General features: G+C 38.4%; 1 protein-coding gene across 3 annotated transcripts in view; it reads left to right on the forward strand.

Annotated features, from left to right (window-relative positions):
* The window catches only part of LOC149805266 (spermatogenesis-defective protein 39 homolog), a 173,426-nt gene that overhangs the window by 75,014 nt on the left and 76,144 nt on the right, over nt 1–22,268 (forward strand). For all 3 annotated transcript variants that reach the window (XM_089948965.1, XM_089948956.1, XM_089948972.1), the window contains 3 exons: nt 14,504–14,640; nt 15,979–16,006; nt 18,168–18,241. In XM_089948965.1, the coding sequence (XP_089805091.1) occupies nt 14,504–14,640; nt 15,979–16,006; nt 18,168–18,241 (239 nt within the window). The remainder of the gene's footprint in view (nt 1–14,503; nt 14,641–15,978; nt 16,007–18,167; nt 18,242–22,268) is intronic.

The following is a 22,268-nucleotide window of genomic DNA, read 5'->3' on the forward strand; positions in this document are numbered from 1 at the left end:
GCGAACATCATAGATGGGCCCGCCGATCTTGTATAATCATCCGAGTATCTCGCCAACCCAATTATCGTTGTTGCAACATCAACCTCGCGTTCTATTGATTCAATTTCTCGCCCGTCAATAAGATATCTGGCGCTCTCAAATAACGCCATGATACCGTTGTTGACGAAGCCAACTCGAACACGATGGTCATCTGCGTATGGTGCATTATCGGCGGCATTTGTCACGAGTTCTCCCTCAATTTCGATAAACGCTTCACACGGTAAAAAATATTTACTGGTATCTTGGACTTGAAGTTCAATTCGCGATCGTAGGTCGGGTTGCGCTGCATAATAAGAATAATATTGATAATCACGGACAGAATCATCCCTGCGCACTGGGGCATCCATATCAAACGCGGGATCAGCGGTTCGCGAAAACATTTTATTATTATTCATGTCGGTGTTTTCAATTGCGATTTTTTCGTCGTAAATTCTTTGAATTTAAACCACTTCCCGCTATCGCGTTCATGAGCGCGTTGGTTGCCGCATCGGCTGATGGCGAAGTCGCCAACGACTGAGTCGTCGCCAACGACTCAAATTTTTCTTCCACGGCGTTATTTATTACTTTACTGACATTTGCAGGCATCACTGTCGTTGATGGCATTACCGGTGGTTTCTGTTTTTTTCTCCTGAATTTCACCAATGACATTAGTTTGTCCCGCGCGGCTGAAAACGCCCTTCCGGCAACATCTCCAATGGCACTAATACCCTTATCACGAATAACATCAATAGCCTTCATTCCTAATTGTTTGGCTAACGGCGCTACTTTTGGAGCCATTCTTGTAAATAACCCCGCAATGGTGCTACCGAGACCATCTCCATAGTACGCGCGGTAAACAGGCAATCGCGAGTTTACCACGTAGACGAGTACTGGTTTATCATGGTTGTAGTGTATGATCATCCTTATTAAAAACACCAGTTTTCCAATTAATCATCCACGAGTTCGTCTATGAGCGTTCGATATGCATTAATGTCCATAATACCGCCTGCAAATAACCGCTTGCAAATATCAGCGGCCTCATTGATTATTTCCGTAGAGTTATTTCCGGCTCGTTTTCCTCCAATTAGTACTTCCAGCCGTGATATATCACTGAGAACACTATTAGGGCAGGTAACGCCGTAGGATTCTTTACCAACAGGGTATCCTTTTCCTTTTTTTGGTGTTCTACTCTTAACTTTCTCGAGGAATTTATCGTAATCGGGATCACCACGATGTGGTAATGCTTCTCTATGTTTACTCGCTAAATACACTATTCTTGCCCAGTTCTCCGTCGAGGTTATTTTTTTCTTGTAACCTTCATTGATATACTCATCTCGAATGCTCTTAGTTGATGTTGTAGCAACAAAATTAACTAATTCTTCATCGTCGTCGATGTCTCTAATTTGATCTATTGCGGACTTTTTAAGAACATTACGGGGTATATTTCCCTCTTTCTTTTTTTCTTTCGATGTTTCTTCGGGTGTTTCTTCGGGTATTTCTTCTTCTGGTTCTTTCGCAGTAGCACCTAATTCTTCCTCGTCGGCCATTGTAACATAAGGTTCTTGTGGTTCGGTTATAGCGAGTGGTGGTGGCCTCCGTGTTGTAGCAGCCGCTATTTTTGCAGGGAGTGTTTCTAAAGACCTTTTTGTTTGTTTTGTCTCTGCCGCTATCTTTTCAAGCGCACCAAGAACGGGTACAGTTGCCGCTGTAACATCCTTAGTCGCTTTAGTTACCGGGGCAAAGAGTTGTTCGCTTCCAACAGTAAAATCGGTTTGCATTTGTTGTCGCGATTGAAGTTTCTCTCTCACCCTGTCTCGTAACGGTATAAACTTTTTAAGCGCTGCTAGCCGCTCTCTGGCTAGCCGAGTAGTAAGTGATTCACCTACCATTATTGTAAATTGATCCGCAATTTTCTAATTTTCCGCCGAGTGTACCATCGGGGGCTCCACGGAGTTTTCGTCTATAATCCTTCTAATGTTTTTGATCTTACTAGAAATCTCCCGGCGTCGTTCATAAACACGTCCGAGTTTTTTTCGTATTATTTCAACGGCAGTGAATAGTCCAATGAATGCATTTGCGTCATTGTGGTACAGGTTCTCATTAATCGTATGTTGTAATCGTTTTATAAAAAAGTACTCGCGGGCCAGGGTAAAACGCCCCCGTTTCGACTGTTCGTTAATAATCTCATAATCGGATAATATTTTTTCACTGTCGAGACCATCAGATAATTCAATTCCTTGATTTTTTAATTTTGAAATCTCAGTTAACATATTATTGATGTCTTCGATATTCATTATTCTTATAAAACATCTTATTTCTAATATCAAAAATTTTAATAAAATTTAATAAAATTATTGGGGGTCATTTTTGACCCCGTTTTTTGTATGGACAGTACAATGCCGTAAATCTCCACTCGAGTGTTGTGGCAGATTACAGGCATACATGGACGGTACAATGCCGTAAATCTCCACTCGAGTGTTGTGGCAGATTACAGGCATACACATATACTTAATTAAGGACATTCACATCTTGGAACCCTAAACATACATCTCCGGGAGGGGAGGCCTAGGGTGACAAACGTCATCGTAGACCTCCCAGAAGATATGCTTAGGGACATCACTACATGGATGAATATATTTACAATGAAATGATTGATGGATGATGGGACGGCACAAGACAGCACAAACATAAAACGGCGGGGCGGAACTCTACGGCCAATTCAACCAATCAAAAGCAACCCAATTAAATTAACCCGGTTGCATGATTGTGAACAAAAGACAACCACACGCCCGGGTCAAGAGCGTGGGTTAGTTTTGATTAGTTGAATTGGCTTTCGAAAGCCCCAGGCTTATAACGAGTCATCTTGTATATAAAGTGACTAATACAGCGGCGTCAGTCACAAGGTGTGTGTTAATTTGAATTCCCTTGAATCGTTAAATCCTTAAATACTGATTAATGGTGTTTCACGGCATTTAAATGAAACCAAATATTTGAATAAAACATTAAAAAAAAGAATACAGCTGTTAGATAATAGCGTGTATTTCATTAGTTTTCATCGTAAAATGATTAATTAATCGCAACATTAATTGGACTTCAAGGGACATAACTCTTGTCATGCGACGCTATCACAAAACGAGTTATCTCCCTTTGATGTTATATATGAAAATCGAATTCTATGACCCGTCTTTTTTGAGATCGCTGTTTGATATATTCGTTCTGCAACAAATTGTATTGAGGCGATACAAATGTCAAAATATTTTCCTGCCTCATTCATCGACTGAAATATTTTTTCCTCGTGAGTTGTTGTATCAAATGACTTTACGGGTTTTGCTTTCTTTGAGTATTTACCAGTTTGGCCTTTTTTACTATTTTCACTCTGAGAGATGGCTTGCAGATTACACAGTCTGTTATTTTGATAATTAGAATCAATGTGATCAATAACGAGACTATCTTTGATCAATCCGTGGAAACATTCATAGATGATTCTGTGACAGAGATATTTTTTCCCTCCAGCAGTAAACATTAAATACCCGTGATTGTTTTTCCATCCAACCGGCTTCTTCAGTCTGCGGTTTCTAACAATACCGTCGCGAGATGCCTCGTAATTGACGAGCAGGGGGTGCGGCTGAAATTCTTGGTCCATTTGTATAATAATACTACTTGTCTAATTTATTATTTGGTTTAATTATGAATCTTTCAACGTAGTCTTGGGGGGTTTTGATGACGAAGTCGGCGGTGGGGTCAATGACGGCGTTTTTAATTCGCTTGTCATAATAGCGTTTTAGTTCCCTGTATCGCTTTCCGCCACAATTGATACACAACTGCGATTTTCCTCTTACACCGACGTGGCAAACCAAGCACGGTAGGGGGCCAAGAGAACCATTACGAACGCTTTGTAAATGATACCCGCAGAATTCACCTCTACATGATTTATTGCACGGGGTTGTCGACCCAATCATCAACCATTTGCATTTATTCATTATACTATATTCTTTTATTTAAATACTTGTTTTAATTATATGGATGAGTTTGAGAGATTAGCAGTAATTAAGCCCTGGAAAAATATTAAGTTCAATCTCGATAGAGTCCTCAAGGACACACCAAAAGCGTTAATAAACGATAAAACCCTGTTGAATAAAATACGCGATTGTATCAATGAATTCAAACGTGATGGTGCATCTCATAGTTGGTCAACATTTCGAATTGATGGTGTTGTTGATGCTACCATGAACGACAACCGCGCAGCAATGATAATATCACAACTTGACGGTAAAAGGTATTTCTTCAGAGTAAAATTCATTGTCCGGGTGGAATCAGGCGATTGGATCATACGTGATAAATTTGAACCAGTTTTCAGCGACAAGAAAACAGTCACTGTCAGCCGCGACTCCAAGCCGGGGTTGTTAACCGGAATTGACAGACCATACTATGAACGAGCGTATCCTGAAACAGCAGTTGTTTATGGAATATACCCGTTAAATAAGAAACCTGATATCGGAAAACTGAAACCGATGAAACAGTCAACGGGGATAAATTGTGTAGCAGAACGAATAATAGAGCATTTTACAAATGCATGTCGAGGAAACAAATTGACTGATTTACGACGTAGCAAAATCAACCAGTGGGAACTAACCGTAAAAGAGCGTGGAGCAACCATCAGCGACATAGCGAGATTAGAAACGTCGTTGAGATTTCCAATAACCGTTACAACGATAACCGGTGAAGTATTATACGAATCGAAGTATAAATCGAAGGGAGCCCCAATCAAAATTATTGATCATAACGAACACGCATGGACGCCCGCGATCACAATATTTCCACGGGATAGAACAGTAAAGTATATACCCGAAGAATTCCTGGGAGAACAATTCTCCAGGGATGGTTTTCTCGCGGAGAGGAAACGATTTGATGCTATTGCCTACTTGTGTAAAAACGACCCTGTATCAGTGTGGTTACTTCGCAGCGCTGAAAACGATGTGGATACCTTTGATCAGTTTGTAAGACCAAACGGCGAATTATATCGCACTGAAGCATTTCACAACAGGATGAAAAAAACCGCCATAGAATTTGAGGAGCATGATGAACAACTGCTAACAAATTGTTTTACGATTCCATCGGTTGTAGCTCATGTTGCAGCAAGGAAAAATGCGTGGAGACCAACGCGCAAGGAATTTCTGCCGGATGTACAATCCAGTTGTTTGGAGTATTATCACGGTGGATTATGGAACACTGAATACAACCGCGACGCTATGATCTCGGTTGATATGGTTGCCTGTTATCCAGCGAGTTTTCTCGGGTATGGATCCGCCGCCGAGTACTTTAGACGATTTGGACACCCCAGTCATGAAATGACTCGTGTTGCTATTAATGGACCACTGCCTGATTTTGATTTAACCGGATTCGCTCGCATAGTATCATTTGAATTCGCGGCAGGACTCCATCGCTGTTGCTATATTTGGATCGGTAGACACATGGCTGAAAAGAAGTGGCTGCCAATAGCGCTGCTACGGTATATGATTGATTGTAGCATGCTAGTTTCGTTGATTGTCAGTGACGCGATTATATCATACCGGGCACAGACTGAAGTCTGGTTACCAGAACCGGAGCGTCTAGATAGCATAATTGACGAGTCCAGAAAAAACATTGATGCCGACGAGGAATATATCATCGAATGGTCCAGGAGGATATTTAACCAACGAAACCGCGAGGCAAAAGATCTCGGTAGAAGAATAATCGGTAAGTTCACACAAGGTGGAAAAAACTGCGACTACAAAGGATATTGCTCACGGCTGATTATAGATGACGCAGAATATGATTTCGTAATCAAGGACGCAGTGGCAAAAAATAGATACGTGAACTGCAAAACAGCTTTCTTGTCCAATGGAACGAGGTTGGGTACAGTTGTTACCTACAGCGATGGAGACAGCCCGGCGTATCCACATTTGAGGGCGTCTATGCTGGGTTACGCCGCTATTAATTTATTCTCGATGATAAATAGATTCCCCGATACCGCGGTTAGAGTAGCCGTTGATTCGTTTTATGTTGACGTAGCGTATAAGGGAAACGTAGCCGAGTTTACTAGTCCGGACGAGAGTTGGGGTACATGGAGAATTAAAAATGAAATACGACGCGATTATTCCCCGTCAGCAGATGTCACCGTTGAAAACAACTACTTACGCGGTGATAAATTGTCAGAATGGTCTAATGCACCATCGTGTTCTGATCCAATTTGTAGACACAAAACAGTTTATTTAAGCGGCTGTGGCGGGTCAGGAAAGACGACTCGGGCAATTGAATTATTTCGTACGCGGGCAAGTATAATCGTGCTTACACCGACCCATAGACTAGCGCGAGAGATAAAACAACGAAATGTTGACGCCGTTACTTATCACAGCTTTTTTCGATACAGCGGCGGTGAGTGGACTCCTGATCGAATGGGTGAAAAATTTATTCCTGAGGTTATCATCTGGGACGAAATATGTACTGTTTCGTTAGATACTTTACAAATGTTTCTTGAGTGGTTGCTGCGCGCGAATACAGCGGTGATCATGTGTGGCGACCATGGCCAACCACCACCATTTGTCGGCGAGGGTCCACATGATTGGTTAAGGGGTTTTGTGGACTATTATGAAGAAACCGATACTGATTACCGAGCACTTGATGAACAACTGCGCGAGGTTAAGAAATTAATCAGATTACAGCCGGATAGAATTCAATGTGAAATAATCCGCGAGGTGATTCCGGAAACGCCGTTAAATGAATTCTGGGAAACATGGAGACCAAACGATTTGATTGTAGCGAGCAGAAAGATAGTCAGAGACACACTTCAGCGGAAGTTGTTTACGTTGCATAAGGAAAAGTTTCCAACGCGTCCAGTGCCGTTATGTTATAGACCCGCGGACACACGGCGGCAGAACATTGAAGTTGAAATTCCAGCCCCGACAGCGTCGGGGACAAAAAAACAAATTCTCGTGCTGAATGATATCGTGCTCGTTGATATCGGTGTCGTCGAGGACGCGCTACGTGCTGATAAATCCCCGTGGACGCTAGGATACGCAACAACAATACATTCCTCGCAGGGACTAACCATCACGGACACAATTGTTTGGATGGTTGATAATCGCATCGAATGGTCGAATCTAGTCTATCTTGCAGTGTCCCGAGTACGGAGAATAAATCAGCTTCGAAGAATTGTTATTGACGAAGCCAGTGACGGAGTCACCAACGACAACGACATTATCGATGCAAGCGTCATTGATAGAAAACTCTCGGGTTACCGCCAACAGGATAAAAAAAAACAGCGGCGTTTTGATATTGATGCCGAATTAATAATTGCGTTACGACAACAACAGAATAATCACTGCGCGAGTTGTAATTGTGTAATGCGCTGGCGTTATTCGGATAAAGACGCTCGCCAATTTACCGTGGACAGAATCGATAACAGTCTCGATCATGTTAAAAACAATGTGAGGTTGACATGTCTTGAGTGCAATAGACGCAACGGCGCTAGTTAAGACCACGCGGGGGTAATTGAGTGTCGTCAGGTATCACTTGTAGTTGCTCGCGTGTAAATCCGCGCTGAGGAGCAGTTGAATCCAGTCTGTAGATCGGTGGTCTACAAGTTGATCGTGTTACACTGGTCAACAGTGAAATCATTACTGACTTGAAAAGGCCCTAATCTGTAGTATTTTGGTGTGCCGAACACGAATATAACCGTGAAAAATTTGTATTGGCTCTCGTTTTGAAGATATTCATATACCTCATTTTCTATGTTTCACTGTGTAAATTTCTCCAGTAGGACTGCAGCAACATCCGGAATAATGATGTAACATTGCATAATACCATCATGCTCACATCATCCACAGTTGATTGCATCATTTTCTGATGCAATGCAATACTAATGCCATGCGGCTGCTGAAGTAAGTTGACGTCAGCAGTGTACTATACATGTGTAGGCCTATTATACTAATGCCAGGCGGCTGCTGAAGCTGACGTAAGCAGTGTACTATATAAAGCCCAATCAGATAGGTTCAGCATTTAAAATATTTTAGACGTTGTGCGAGACAGTTCAAGCTACTGTTACATAAAACTTATTATTTTATCCATTTACGTACAATAAAGAACAGTAATGCCTCGAAAGTGTGTTAATACCGCGGACAATTTTTGCTATATTTGTGGGGAAGTGACATTTGCCAACCAGAAGAAAAGTATCAATTCTCAAGTGAAGAAGGCATATCATCTTTACTTCGGATGCAAGGTTGGTGACCAAGACAAGCCTTGGGCTCCGCATATATGCTGTGCTACATGTACAACACAGCTTTCACAGTGGTTGAATTGCAAAAGGTCATCAATGCCGTTTGCAGTCCCAATGGTGTGGAGAGAGCCAAGCAACCACCTAAATGACTGTTACTTCTGCTTGGTTCCTCCTCTTTCCGGCGGAATAACGAAGCGAAAGAAGTCGAGAATAGTCTACCCAAACATTCCGTCTGCATTGAGACCAGTTCCACATGGTGAGGGACTTCCTATTCCAGAACCTCCAGCAGAATATTCTCTTGATTCATCTGACGAAGACAAAGGTGAGTCGACCTGTTCTTCTCCTGGTCCATCAGCATGCAGTGATCCAGATTTTCACTGTGGTGCATCATCAGCCCCACACAGAATAACACAGGAAGAACTAAATGACCTGATTCGCGATTTGGACTTATCAAAGAACAAGGCAGAATTGCTAGGATCAAGACTCCAACAATGGAATCTTCTAGAAGAAGATGTCACAATTACTGCATATCGAAAGCGCCACCAGCAATTGGAGCCTTTCTTCAGAAAGGAAAGTAATCTGATATTCTGTTCCGATATTGAGGGCCTCATGAATGCTTTAAAAATCACTCATGACCCACAAGAATGGAGACTATTTGTGGACTCTTCGAAACTGAGTCTCAAGGCTGTGCTTTTGCACAATGGAAACATTCTTCCATCTATTCCAGTAGCGTATGCTGTCCACATGAAAGAGACATACGATAACTTAAGGCAGCTACTGAATTCCATTGAGTATAACAAGTACAGCTGGCACCTCTGTGGTGATTTGAAGGTAGTTGCCCTTTTAATGGGACTGCAGCAAGGGTATACAAAATACATGTGTTTCTTATGCGAGTGGGATAGCCGAGCAAGGGAAATGCACTACATGAGGAAGGAATGGACTCACAGGCAGAATGTAGCCATTGGAGAGAAGAATATCCAACACCCAGCTCTGGTTGAGGCTCAGAAAATCTTGCTACCACCCCTTCACATCAAACTAGGTTTGATGAAGAACTTCGTGAAAGCCATTGACCGGACTTTGCCAGCATTCCGATACCTGCATGAAAAATTCCCTCGACTCAGCGAAGCAAAGATTAAAGAGGGAGTTTTTGTGGGTCCTCAGATTCGAGAGCTTTTCAAAGATGACCGGTTCAACAACTTGCTGGAAGGTGACGCGAAACAAGCATGGAATGCTTTTCGCCTAGTTTCTACAAACTTCCTCGGAAATGTTAGGGCAGAAAACTATAAGGAACTAGTAGAAGACATGTTGATGAAGTATAAGAAACTTGGCTGCAATATGTCTCTAAAGATTCACTTCCTTCATTCCCATTTGGATTTCTTTCCTAGCAACTGTGGTATTGTTAGTGATGAACACGGCGAACGTTTTCATCAAGATATCGCAACAATGGAACAAAGATACCAGGGAAAATGGTCCACTACAATGCTGGCTGACTACTGCTGGACACTCCTCAGAGATGCTCCCGAACAGCTGTACAAGAGACAGGCGAAGAAATCTAAGATGTAGTCAATGACTTGATTTTTTATAGGTAGGCTATTACAGTTGACCTTTTACTATTGGAATGCATTTCGTTATGTAAACATTAATTTCTTGCAGATTACAAAAAAACTAGAGCCAATTTTGCAATTTGACTGTCATATTCGTGTTCAGCACATAAAAATTGATAAGAATTGACTAATTTTATTTCAGTAACATGACTTTTGTAAAAATTTGTTGTCCAGTGTTATCGTTGATATGTTATGTGTGGTAACACTCCAAATAGGATCAGTAGCTCTTTTTTTACCGCCTTCAAGCTCTCCTGGTTCATATAGATATCTAACAGTGACATCGCCAAGAATCGGCTTGGAAACGCTATTTATTTTTGATTTTCCGGGTATATACTCGTATTTAATCGCGTCGCTGGGCTTCATGTTGATTGCTCGGGTAATCTCGTTATTTAACGCTGCAATTACGCCTGGCAACCTTTTAACCCATTCACGAGATCGTTTTTCTTGGATGAATTCCTTCGCGTATTGATATCCAAATAACCGTTCAGCGAGAGTCCGATTGAATCGTTCAACAATTGCCTGATCACGATGTAGCGCAGTATGACCTCGTCGTATCGCGACGCTATGATGTTTCAGCGTTGATAAAACAGCGCCGCGAAATTCACTACCGGGATCAACTTGTAATAGATTTGGCCAGCGCAGAGGGCCTCTTCGATAAATTCTTTCAAACGCAGCGGCTACTTCAGTTGCCGACTTTGTTTTTAACGGCTCCGCTTGTTTGTATCGACTCGCAACATCAACTACGGTTAGCGCATATTTGTAACCGTTGTCATGCGGCAGAAATAATATATCAGCCTGATGAACTTCATTAGGTACGCTGACATCAAAGCGCGAGAAGTTGATTTGTTTAGGCGGTGGTAGATAGATTTGCCATATAGCCTGTTTGGATAACCAATTAGCCGCAGTGGTCTTTGTTGCCTTTGCAGCGCTTGCAAGCTTACCAATTGCGGCCTTCCCCTTCCAGTATCCTCTCGGAGAATAATAGATGGATTCCATGTTGTTATTAATTACCAGCACCCATCATTAATTTACCTTTCATAGCCGATTTTACCAACCATGAGGCCAATTTTTCTTTGACGGATTTATCAGGAATAGCATTTAATGCGTGAATTAATTTTACATCCGCGATATGACGCTGTTGCAGATCGCTACTTTTGTAAGCAACATCATGAGCATGACACGCCTTATCGATAGCGTTTATTGGATACTCACCGGGTTTGGGCTGATTTTGATCATCGAGTCTGATATCTAATCGTGTTCCGGGGCCACAGTAGCTATATCCTGGGAGGTGTTTTTCTCCTGGATACTTTGCCCACGGTGTTCCGGGGAGTTTTGCCAATTTGGCTGCGATGTCACCTCCTCGCTTTTTTTTAAAACATCTCCGGGTCTAATAGAAATAAATCTAAATTTCTTTGTACCGCATTGTACACACTTGCCAGTAAGCGCCGATCTGTTATTTCTTGTTGTAGCGGTTGTCATATCATTTGTGCCAGTACGTACTCTACACTTCACACAATATAGATCCATAATTTATGTATAGAGATATGAATATAATTGATTTTTCGGCGACTAAAACAAGAGAACCAGTTAAGCATGTTGCAGCGTTACCAAACTCGATCCGGATGATTATCATCGGACCATCTGGATCCGGCAAGACGCAATTGTTACTCAATTTAATAATGAGATGGATGAAGTGGGATAAGTTGTATTTGGTTGCTCCTAGCGTGGATGATCAACGATGCTACGAGGTGTTGAAAGATTTCAACGAGAATGCATCAGCGATCGCTAAAAAAAATGTTATTGAGTTTATTACGGATATCAATGATGCACCGGGTATTGATGATATTGATGGCGACGTTAACAATCTAGTCGTGTACGATGATGTTATGTTAGATAATCAAAAAAACCCAGCTAGGATATTTTCCAGAGGCAGGCATAAAAACACTGACGTGATATATGTCACTCAACGATACACTCAGATTCCAAAAGTAATTAGAGACAACTGTAATATTCTTGCTGTGTTCAACGGCGTTGATACACACACGCTACGAAATATTTGGCAGACATGGTGCGGCGGTGACATGGACTTTAATGTTTTTCGAAACTTTTTTAGTCATGCTCAGTCGACCCCACATGGATTCGTAACGATAAATTTACATGATCCTCGCACACGATATCGTATCGGACTTGACCAAATATTCGGTTAGTTGTAAATAATTTTCATTGTAAATAACTTCTTAGCAGCAGGGGGGGCGATGACATCGACGCGGTCGTCGATGTGCTTACCGGACGCTGACGACGCTGGGGATCGGCGCGCAGAAGGTGTTAATTAAACCAAATGACGTCACCATCGTGTAGGATGGACCGACGTCGTTTTTTTTTTACCAGGCGCTGACGACACTAGATCGTTGAGTGCAGAAAGTAATAATTAAGCAAAATAACGATTGGACAAAATGTCCGATTCGCCCCCCCTGCTGCTTGGAGAGACAGTACCTAGAATAGTCCAATGGATGGCCAGTTCCTTTTTAAAAATGTATCCAGATAAAATAGTTTGCTGAAATTTCAAAGGAAATGGATTACCTTTGAAGCACCAATTGATATGAAAACTTACTCAGCAGATGGAGAAAAAAAATCGGTCTCAATCATGCAATACAATTATTTGATGTTGCCACCGCAATAAGAAATGGCATTTGTTTGGTTCTCCAATGCTGTCCTTTAACGGTGACTTCAGTAATGCATGCACCCTTCATCAAAGAAAGCCGACTACAATCTTTCAATAAAAACAAAGAACTTTTCATCAAAGGAAGTCAGTACCAAATTTAAATAAAAGTGATGGAATCTGATGGAATTTTGCATTTTCCAATGTGAGTGGAACACGTTAACTGTGTCGTGAAAGTTTCCTTTTTGTAGAGAAAAAGTTTATGCTTTCAAACTCTACCAACGGCGGCTTAAAATGCTAACTAACTTTTACTGACTTGGGACGTATTGAAAAGTAAATGTGCTTTGTCATTCGTTATGTGATTGTGCTTTGTTTTTCCACTGAATTCAGACGAATATGACCTGTGACAAAATTATTGAATATTTTAAAGCTGTGTGCATATTTTCGATGGAATCACTTGTATTGTGGATTTAATGTATATGATGAGGTTCGCGGGTGAGTACATGGTGTTGATACTATTCATGCTATACATTAGACACGTATATATAAACAGTATTCACGTATATGTACCAATTCGTGGTTCTCTAAATAAAGTAATCTATTATGCATGTCTTCTCTGTTTTCACTACAGGTGTATTTCTGATTCAATATGCATCAATTTAAGATGATAACTGTGCCGATGAAGCACGTATTTTACCACCTGCATTTATTACCTACACCCACCCACCCCGCAATTATTTTTGGGGGTACATACATCATTTTCTTCAGCTAACTGACCTGGTTGCTTATAACACGGTTCGGTCTATAATGCGGTCGAGTTATATGGCTCCCAACTACCATGTTATAGCGGGGTCACACTGTATGTGGACACAAAAAATGATTGTTTGAATAAACAATTATGGTTCAAAGAAGCCGTGGTAGACCTAGAAGACCTTCCATTAGTCCAATTGATGGCTGTTCCAGAAATAAATATTGGGAGTTGAGGATCAGAATGCACTTTTCCAAAGACTCCATCACTCATTAGCTGTTAATTAGAATGATCAGCATAAAACACTTAAAATGGTCTGGGTTGCTTCACAACATCCATATTTAAAGAAATATAGTGCTTTCAAACCTGCCAACTCACCTCTCCTTTTAATTCTGGATCAGCCCAGAAGAAAGCTGTTAGAAAAGAGAGTCTCTGTCACCAGTTATTCTTTTTACAATATTATCACTTTTTTGGTAATATTTTCTCCATAACTGCACAACTAACTTGGCTATAATCAGTCTCTGATCCATTAAGAATCATACCCCAATTTCTGTCTTCAAAAATATTTACCTGGCACAATTAGAGTCTTGCTATGGATTATTTAATCCCTTCATATCTTTCAAATTTCAAACCATACTGGTACCTTGTTCTATAGTGCAAATGTTTGTAATTTGAAAAAATGTTGTCAACTGTAAGTGTAGATTTATGGCACTTATTGAATAGTGTATAAACTTGTGTATAAGCCACGTTCAACAGCACACTGCATAGACTCAGATCTGATATGTGATGCACTGAGATCTGGGTCTGATTTGCTTGTTCTGGTGATTAATTCTAACAGACTGCAGAGACCAAGATCTCAGTGCATTATGTGATGTCAGATTAAGGTCTATGTTGCTTGCAGTTGGACATGCATGATATGCAGATATATATGTTAGTGCTTCAAAGTATGACAGATGTTACTAATTAGAACATCTTCATGCAGTTATTTGCAAAAACCTCTCAACAAAATTTGACCAAATTTGACAGAAATCGTCCAGACTTGAGGACCTTCAAGTTTTGCAAACATCATTTAGATCCATTATCCATTACATCAGTATGCAACTTGTGGCATATTATGTTTATTTTAGTTAGCTTATTTCATAAATTTTATTATCTACTTAAGACGTGTCTGAGACACTACTACCCAACTCAGTGTATATGTTGTTCTTGTTTCCAAACAGGCTGTGATATTTCTGAAGAGAACTGTGACAGACAAGATTTTCAGTGCTGAATTTGCCTTTAGACCTGATGCAATAAACCAGTACTTGTCCTATCTCAAAGCTCACTTTCAGCAGACAGAATTAGAGAACATACTTGGGTGAGAGTCTTTCACATATTAATTTGTACATGTTGTTGGAGAGTATTGCTGTTGGAGCAACAGAAAAAAAACATGTCACAGTATTGAATTTGATACAATAGTCACATTATAGTTCTTGATTATTTTTGTCTTATATGTTCTTTTTCCCCAGCACTGCTTAGAACACCAGCCACATTAACAAACAGAAATAATTATTTCAGTGAAGTTACAAAAACTTCAGCCTACTGATCATAATTAATGTTCTTATGGAACAATGATTAAGTTTTATTGCGCATGATGCTGTCTTAATTCCAACTCTTATTGGCACATAGTAAAATTATTACTGTGTTTTAAGGGCATTGACACTAATACATGCGTTCATAACATTTTCTATCATTATCACTATACAGAATCACAATCACAGAGCTGTATATTGAAATCTCTTTGGAGCTATGATATTCATTTAAATTCTCATATTATTAGTAGATGGAACAAATTACTCTTTAAATATGCTATTTAATTTCATTCTTAACAATGCATGGCAAAATTAATTGTTTTAAATGTATCTGTATACTTGTATGTGTGATATATATGTTTTATATGTTTACAATGTTTTTGCTTTATAATTACATTTTAATTTAGAGGTATGGACTTTGTAGTCTGAAATAAAGAATTCTAATTCTTATACTACAATTCAGTTACTTAATGCAGTCAGCAGTTATGGACCCCAACTAATGCATTACAGCAGGGTTCTCTTGTACTTTTGCCATTTTAGCATTTCTCCTTTGAATGTTCCCCATTAGGTGATATAAGCCTTCTACCTCCAGAATCCTGCCCAAGTAAAGAGATGAAAAGTTGTCTTTTCTGTATCATATCAGTAACACTTGCCCTTTACCTCCACTTGTTTCCAACAGTTGTTGATAGTTTTTCAGCTTTGCTGTCATACAGTCAACATCATACAAAAAACTCAAATAAATCTGTATAGTCTGACTATACCTCCCAGTTGTTTGTACCTCCTACTGGTTTCATTAATTTTCAATATGAAAAAAGTGCCCAGAACTTAGACAATTCATTCATTTTTGTTATAAAATTTCTTCCAGTAATGGTTTTGATTTTATCCAGATCACCCCAAGTTTCATTTGTCCTTGCTTTCTTGATGTATTGAATGATAATATAATATATTGCAATTTTGAGACCAAACTTTGGTCACAAATGATATTTGATACATTTAGTGGGAATGTACTTTTAACAAGATATTAGATTTAAAAAAAAATTAGGACAAGATTTTCCCTAAAGTACTGAATTAGCTTTTATTATTTGAAAATTTCATGGTTAGTAGTATTATGCATTTGATTTCAGATTGCTGAATAGAAGTGAAGAAATTGCAGTAAGTTTTTCATGTTTTCTGCAATCATTAAACTCCCAAAATCTTTTTTGCAAGCAACACCAAAGTATATAGAGCTGTTAAGTTGATTTGCAGTGTTCCCATGCTATATTAGATATTGCAAACATTTGGTCCCAAAATAAACAATACATTGTCTGAAATTTTGTATGCCCACCACAATAGTGGTAAGGGCATATAGTATTACCCTTGTTCATCTATCCATCTGTCCATCCATACATCCATTCATCACACCTTAGTTAAGTTTGTGTTTAGATTATTTTATGTGGTTTATCATTGTTCCATGTACATAATTCTAATATGTAAACTTACAGTTAAGGGCAAAATTATGATAATCTTCTGCATATTCATAAGAACAACAGATTTAATAAGTAAAAATTTCTTTGTACAAGAAATTAAAGCACAAGACATAATTTCTCTGGACTGATTGTGTGCAAAATATCTCAAGTTAAGCAAAATTATAGACAATGAATTAATTATCAGAATCCTTGTGTATTAATGACTGTAAAGGACTTGTATACTTCCAAATGATGGAATTTTTTTCAGAATATACAAAAGTAGGAGGATGCATACATATAGTATCTTATCTACAAGAGCCTAAATATTTTTTCTTTAATCCATAAGATATTTCTAGATGTAATAATTTCATGGTTCTTACTGAACCCATTCAGTTTTTGGTAGAATTCTTTTAAAAATTGTTTTTCAAAATTTGGAATATTATTTGTTGTTAAAGAATATAAACAGTTTTAACTAAGCTTATTTACATATATCACTAGAAGGTTAATATTTCATCACACTCATTGCTTCTTCCAATTTGTGTAATGGAACTACATACATTGTGTAACAAGATTCTATTACTTCTACAGATTTTATTACACTTTATTTCAGTTCTTGGCTAGTGTGTACCAATTATAGTGCAGTTTCACATCATTAAATAGTCATATGATATTCAACACTTTGCTATTCTTTTTATAACATACCACAGTATAAACTGGAATTGTAATGAGGGTCATTTTCTATAAAGAAAATGGACTGTATTATTGTGAAGTATGGTGCATGGCCTGTCACTAAATATTAAAGGCATGCATATTTTTGAGGCAGTTCAGAGCACCATATGATCATAAATACAGTGAATTCACAGTTAGTAAAAAATGAATTCATATACATCAAGAAGCGTATGGAACTCTCTCTAAAATGCCATTTAGTTTAATATAGTTTTTGTTATAAGATAAATATGATCATGGATTCCATTTTGTTTAAGTGGTAGTAAAATTATATGTATCATATTCATTATAAGGTGGTATACTCTTTGGCTTCATTGGATAGCATTATAATCAGGGAGTACTGTATATGCATTGTTAAAAACTTGCAAATCAACTTATATAATTCGAAACCTGTCTGACAGCTTCATTGGCCTATGTGGTTAGATTGTTCACGTCAGATGCAGGAATTTTCTGTATGCAATTAGACGATGTAATTTGTAAATTTGTTCACTAGACTTATTTATTTTAAAAGGTAAACTTACACTTTGAGATACATGTACTTGGCAAAATTAAGATAATATGCCATCCTGCATCGAGAAAAATGCTGCTGTTGTTTAAGAATGGAGACCCATGAATATTATATTTATTATTTCTTTTTTCAAAAGAGTATTGAACAAAATCTAGATTTAAGAAATATACTTTATGTTGTAACTAATTTAATTCGGGGTAAAATCCAATTGAATCCTATGCAATAACTAATCAGGATGATTGTATTGCTGTTGTGTCCATAGTAAGAAAGTTAGTTTGATTGCTTACTCTTTTATTTTGATATTTCAGTTTGAACAATTTCTACTAATTAATGTCTTTATTTTTCAACCTTAATATAAAAAACATTTGCAAAAAGCATACAGCTGCGTGGTTTATTGTCTAGATCAGTCATTGGCAACCTTTTAAAACTGCTTTGCGAGGTCTGCTAAATTGTAGAGTGCTGCATGCCAAGTAATACATTCCTTTAATTATTATTTTTAGTTCATACAATACAAAACTGCAACTTGTACTGCATACCTTTTGAAAGAGTCTGGCATGCCACCATTATCACACGTGCATAGGTTGCCAACACCTGGTCTAAATGATAGAACTGTGAACAGCATCATTCATTTCAGATGGTGAAGTATAAACAAGCAGCTTCAATCAATGATGCAGCTGCAAAGATTGGAAAACTGAAGACTTGTTTAGAGTAAGTGTACCCATTGACAGTTATTGGTCTGTCTGGGTTTATATCTGTCTACTCAATTGACTTTATCTGTTTTATCAGTTTGTTTCTCTATAAGCTATGCTTCATGGTTTGTCTCTCTCTCTTTCTCTCTTTTTCTCTGTGCACCAGTCAGATGAAAATATCGGCACATCCCTAACGTCTGGTCTTTAATCTTTCATGTGTACCATTATCTCATGATTCATTTTAAATCAGGGTTTTATTACTATTTATATTTGAAATTAATTTTTTCATTTACTGGAAAATGTAAGAGTTTATATTTTTATTTATTATATGAGGCTTTGCACAGTCAACTTTATTTAGAATAACCAAATTCATTTCTAGATTTTTGTCTTAGTAACAGATCTGTCATTGTAGACGTCTTGCTTTAATTTTAATATCAGCAATACATTGCACATACTATTAGTAGCATTAAATGCTTTTTCATATAGAAAAACCAACATCTGTTTGATGTGGGTACATTTTCGCAGTGGAAATTGTCAGTATGTTGCAATCCAGTAATGCACCTGGCTTATGTCAAGTGTAGAACTGTTATCTTTTTCAAGGATGCCATGTTTAGGATGTTAAATAGATTGAGTCACCAGAGAAAATGTGCCTGTAGAAAACCCACATGTACTGCATTATTAGTCATAAATCATCTACAGCTTTCCTTTTGAGAATATCCCAGTGTTACACTATCCATTCCGTACTTTAAACATCTTTGCCAGTAAATTTGTTCTCTCATTAGAATACCTTGTGTTTCTTCTTCAAATATGTTACCCAATCATGATATCTTAGGAGAACTAGTACCTCGCAAATCCAGCCATCCCAGGTTAAAACATTTTAGCTAATTGCTAAAAGTGTATTGCCCTCCTGGTGGCAGTTAGAGTGATCTCCCCTGGATACCTGGATTGGTGCCTAATCATATGAATTTGCCGGTTGCTACTTTTGTTCATGCCAAGTAGCATGCTCTCTACAGATGTAGAGGCCTCACAAAATTCATCCCAGCATTTTGGAAGTTTTATACCTCCAAACAGGTTGTAGGACTTTTGTCATCAAAGGGAAGGATATCCCATCTATAAATTTCCAACTTTTCTGTTCTTCCTTTCATCAATGGAAAAGTTTCCTAACTTTAAATAGTTATTACTTTGCAATCTTCCCACACACTTAGGTGCCTTAGGTACATATCTGCAAAGGTCACAGTGGCATTCCCTCACATTACTATAGCAGTATTAATACATGAATATCTGACAGCGTGATATAGAAAACTCATTTAGTGTTGCTGTATAATATCTGCTGAGTCAGGATACATACAGTTAAGTTTCTATATTACCTTGTCTTAGTGTCTAATTTCATAGGTGTATTCGTAATGTTTTACAGATTTTACTTGTATAGAACGTAATTTGGTCTTTCCTACAAGCAACATTGTCTCATAATGGACATTGTAGCATCTACTTCATAAGTATCATAATGATGCTTTATTTCCTTTTTTGTGCAGCTGTTGTGTGCATAAAGAATACTTGTTTATTTGAATGTATAGCTTCCCCTGTAGTGAGATAAGCACAGGTAGCATCCAGCTCATTTGTGTAATTACTATAAGCAGCATTTTAGTGATATTACCTGTATAGTCAGAGAAAAATTGGCCTTCCTACAGGTAGGTTTTGCTAGAATTGATTATTCAGCTTCCACTTCATACATGTAGTTATTATTAGCACTGCTTCACTGATTTTTGCCTGTATAGGCAGTCAGAATTAATCTTCCTACAAGTTACTTCTTAAAAGAATTGGATATTTACTGTCCACTTTGTAAATATTAATAGCAGTGATTTAATTCTTTACCTGTACAGGCCACATGTGTCCCTTTACATGTATTTATCATAGTGAGTCACTCTGCACAGACACTCATAAGTTCTTAAAGCAGGACACTGACTAAACAACATGCAGATATTGTCTGCTTATTGTGTCTTACAGATTTAGACCATAAGTGAGACCAGTCTGACAACCATTCAACACGGGTAGTTTTCTCTGGTTGCCATTCCTTAAATACATGTCAGACTTGCATATTATGGACAGAAGTCAATGGGCGGCATTTTTTGGGGCTCTAAGGGCAAGGTGCAGAAACATAGTATGAGGGATGAAAACATTGCTTGAGGGATGAAAATGATGAAAACATAGCTTGAGGGATGAAAACATAGCTTGAGACATGAAAACATAGCTTGAGAGATGAAAATGGTGAAAACATAGCTTGAGGGATGAAAACATAGCTTGAGGGATGAAAATGATGAAAACATAGCTTGAGGGATGAAAACATAGCTTGAGACATGAAAACAGCTTGAGAGATGAAAATGATGAAAACAAAGCATGAGGGATGAAAACATAGCTTGAGGGATGAAAATGATGAAAACATAGCTTGAGACATGAAAACATAGCTTGAGGGATGAAAATTATGAAAACATAGCTGGAGGGATGAAAACATAGCTTGAGACATGAAAACAGCTTGAGGGATGAAAACATAGCTTGAGGGATGAAAACATAGCTTGAGACATGAAAACATAGCTTGAGGGATGAAAACATAGCTTGAGGGATGAAAATGATGAAAATATAGCTTGAGGGATGAAAACATAGCTTAAGACATGAAAACAGCTTCAGAGATAAAAATGATGAAAACAGCTTGAGGGATGAAAACATAGCTTGAGGGATGAAAATGATGAAAACATAGCTTGAGACATGAAAACATAGCTTGAGGGATGAAAATGATGAAAACATAGCTGGAGGGATGAAAACATATCTTGAGACATGAAAACAGCTTGAGGGATGAAAACATAGCTTGAGGGATGAAAACATAGCTTGAGACATGAAAACATAGCTTGAGGGATGAAAACATAGCTTGAGGAATGAAAACATCAGCTTGCATGCAAGGGTCCAGAACCATATCATTTACTGGGAGTAAGATGGAGAGCAGGAGCAGCCTCAGTTACAGTCTCACACTGAGAACTATGGAGTATCCCATCTCACCCACAAGAACTGGATAATGTCGTGCCAGCCAAGATAGCCATGTTCATTTATGACCAGACTTATAACTCTGATCGAACTGGGCCACTACCCACCTGACATTCAGCTACACAGTAGCAATGGGTAATGTATTGCTGCTGTTAAAATGTAGTTGTTTGGTGCAGTGAAACTATTTTTGGGATGCTGTAGTGGCAAAGAAGTTTACAGAGTGTCTCTCAGTCCACACTGTCAAATACCTTCTCATAATTGACAAAGTTGATGTAGAGCGAAGAATTCTTCTCCAACGACTGCTCAACTATGATGTGAAGAGTAGTTATTCGGTCCGTACACAATCTGTTCTGCCAGAAGCCCACTTGCTCATCTCATAACTGTGGGTTAACAGCCTCATTCATCCTCTCCAAGAGGACCTGGTTGAATGCTTCCTTTTACTGACTCCTCTGTGATTCCTCTGTAGTTGGAGCATTTGCTGAGGTCGCCTTTCTTTGGGATCTTGATGAGGTATCATGAAAAAGATGACGGTTCTTCAAATGACCTAAGCCAGGTGCATTATTGGATTGCATCAAACTGATATTTTCCAGTCATTGGGAGAATGAATTCAAATCAGACAAAAGGCTATCATCCTGTGCTTGATGTTGTCAAATGTCATATATTTGAGAGAAGTATGTCAGAAATATAAGTTTTTTCCTTGAATCTAATATAATATAGAAATAAAAACTTTTTTCTTGTATCTGATATACTTATTTAAATATTTCTTGAAATCATAATATTTTTCCTTTCAGTTAAAAGTAATTTTTCTGGAAACAAAATGTCTAAATGCCCTTTGATGTATTCCTGATTAAAGTTAAATTCCCATGAATGAAATTATCATTGTTAAGACCAGTATATTAACAAAAAAGCATGTTTGCAACTGGGAAATTGCTGTCTGAGTTGAGAGCTGAGTTTAAGAGCTGATTAACTATTGAACACTTTTATCTCGTCAGTTTTCTGCTGGAACCTGAATA

This window comes from Sinohyriopsis cumingii, chromosome 2 (assembly GCF_028554795.1).
Source record: "Sinohyriopsis cumingii isolate HCF-2022 chromosome 2, ASM2855479v2, whole genome shotgun sequence".
NCBI classification, from domain to species: domain Eukaryota; kingdom Metazoa; phylum Mollusca; class Bivalvia; order Unionida; family Unionidae; genus Sinohyriopsis; species Sinohyriopsis cumingii.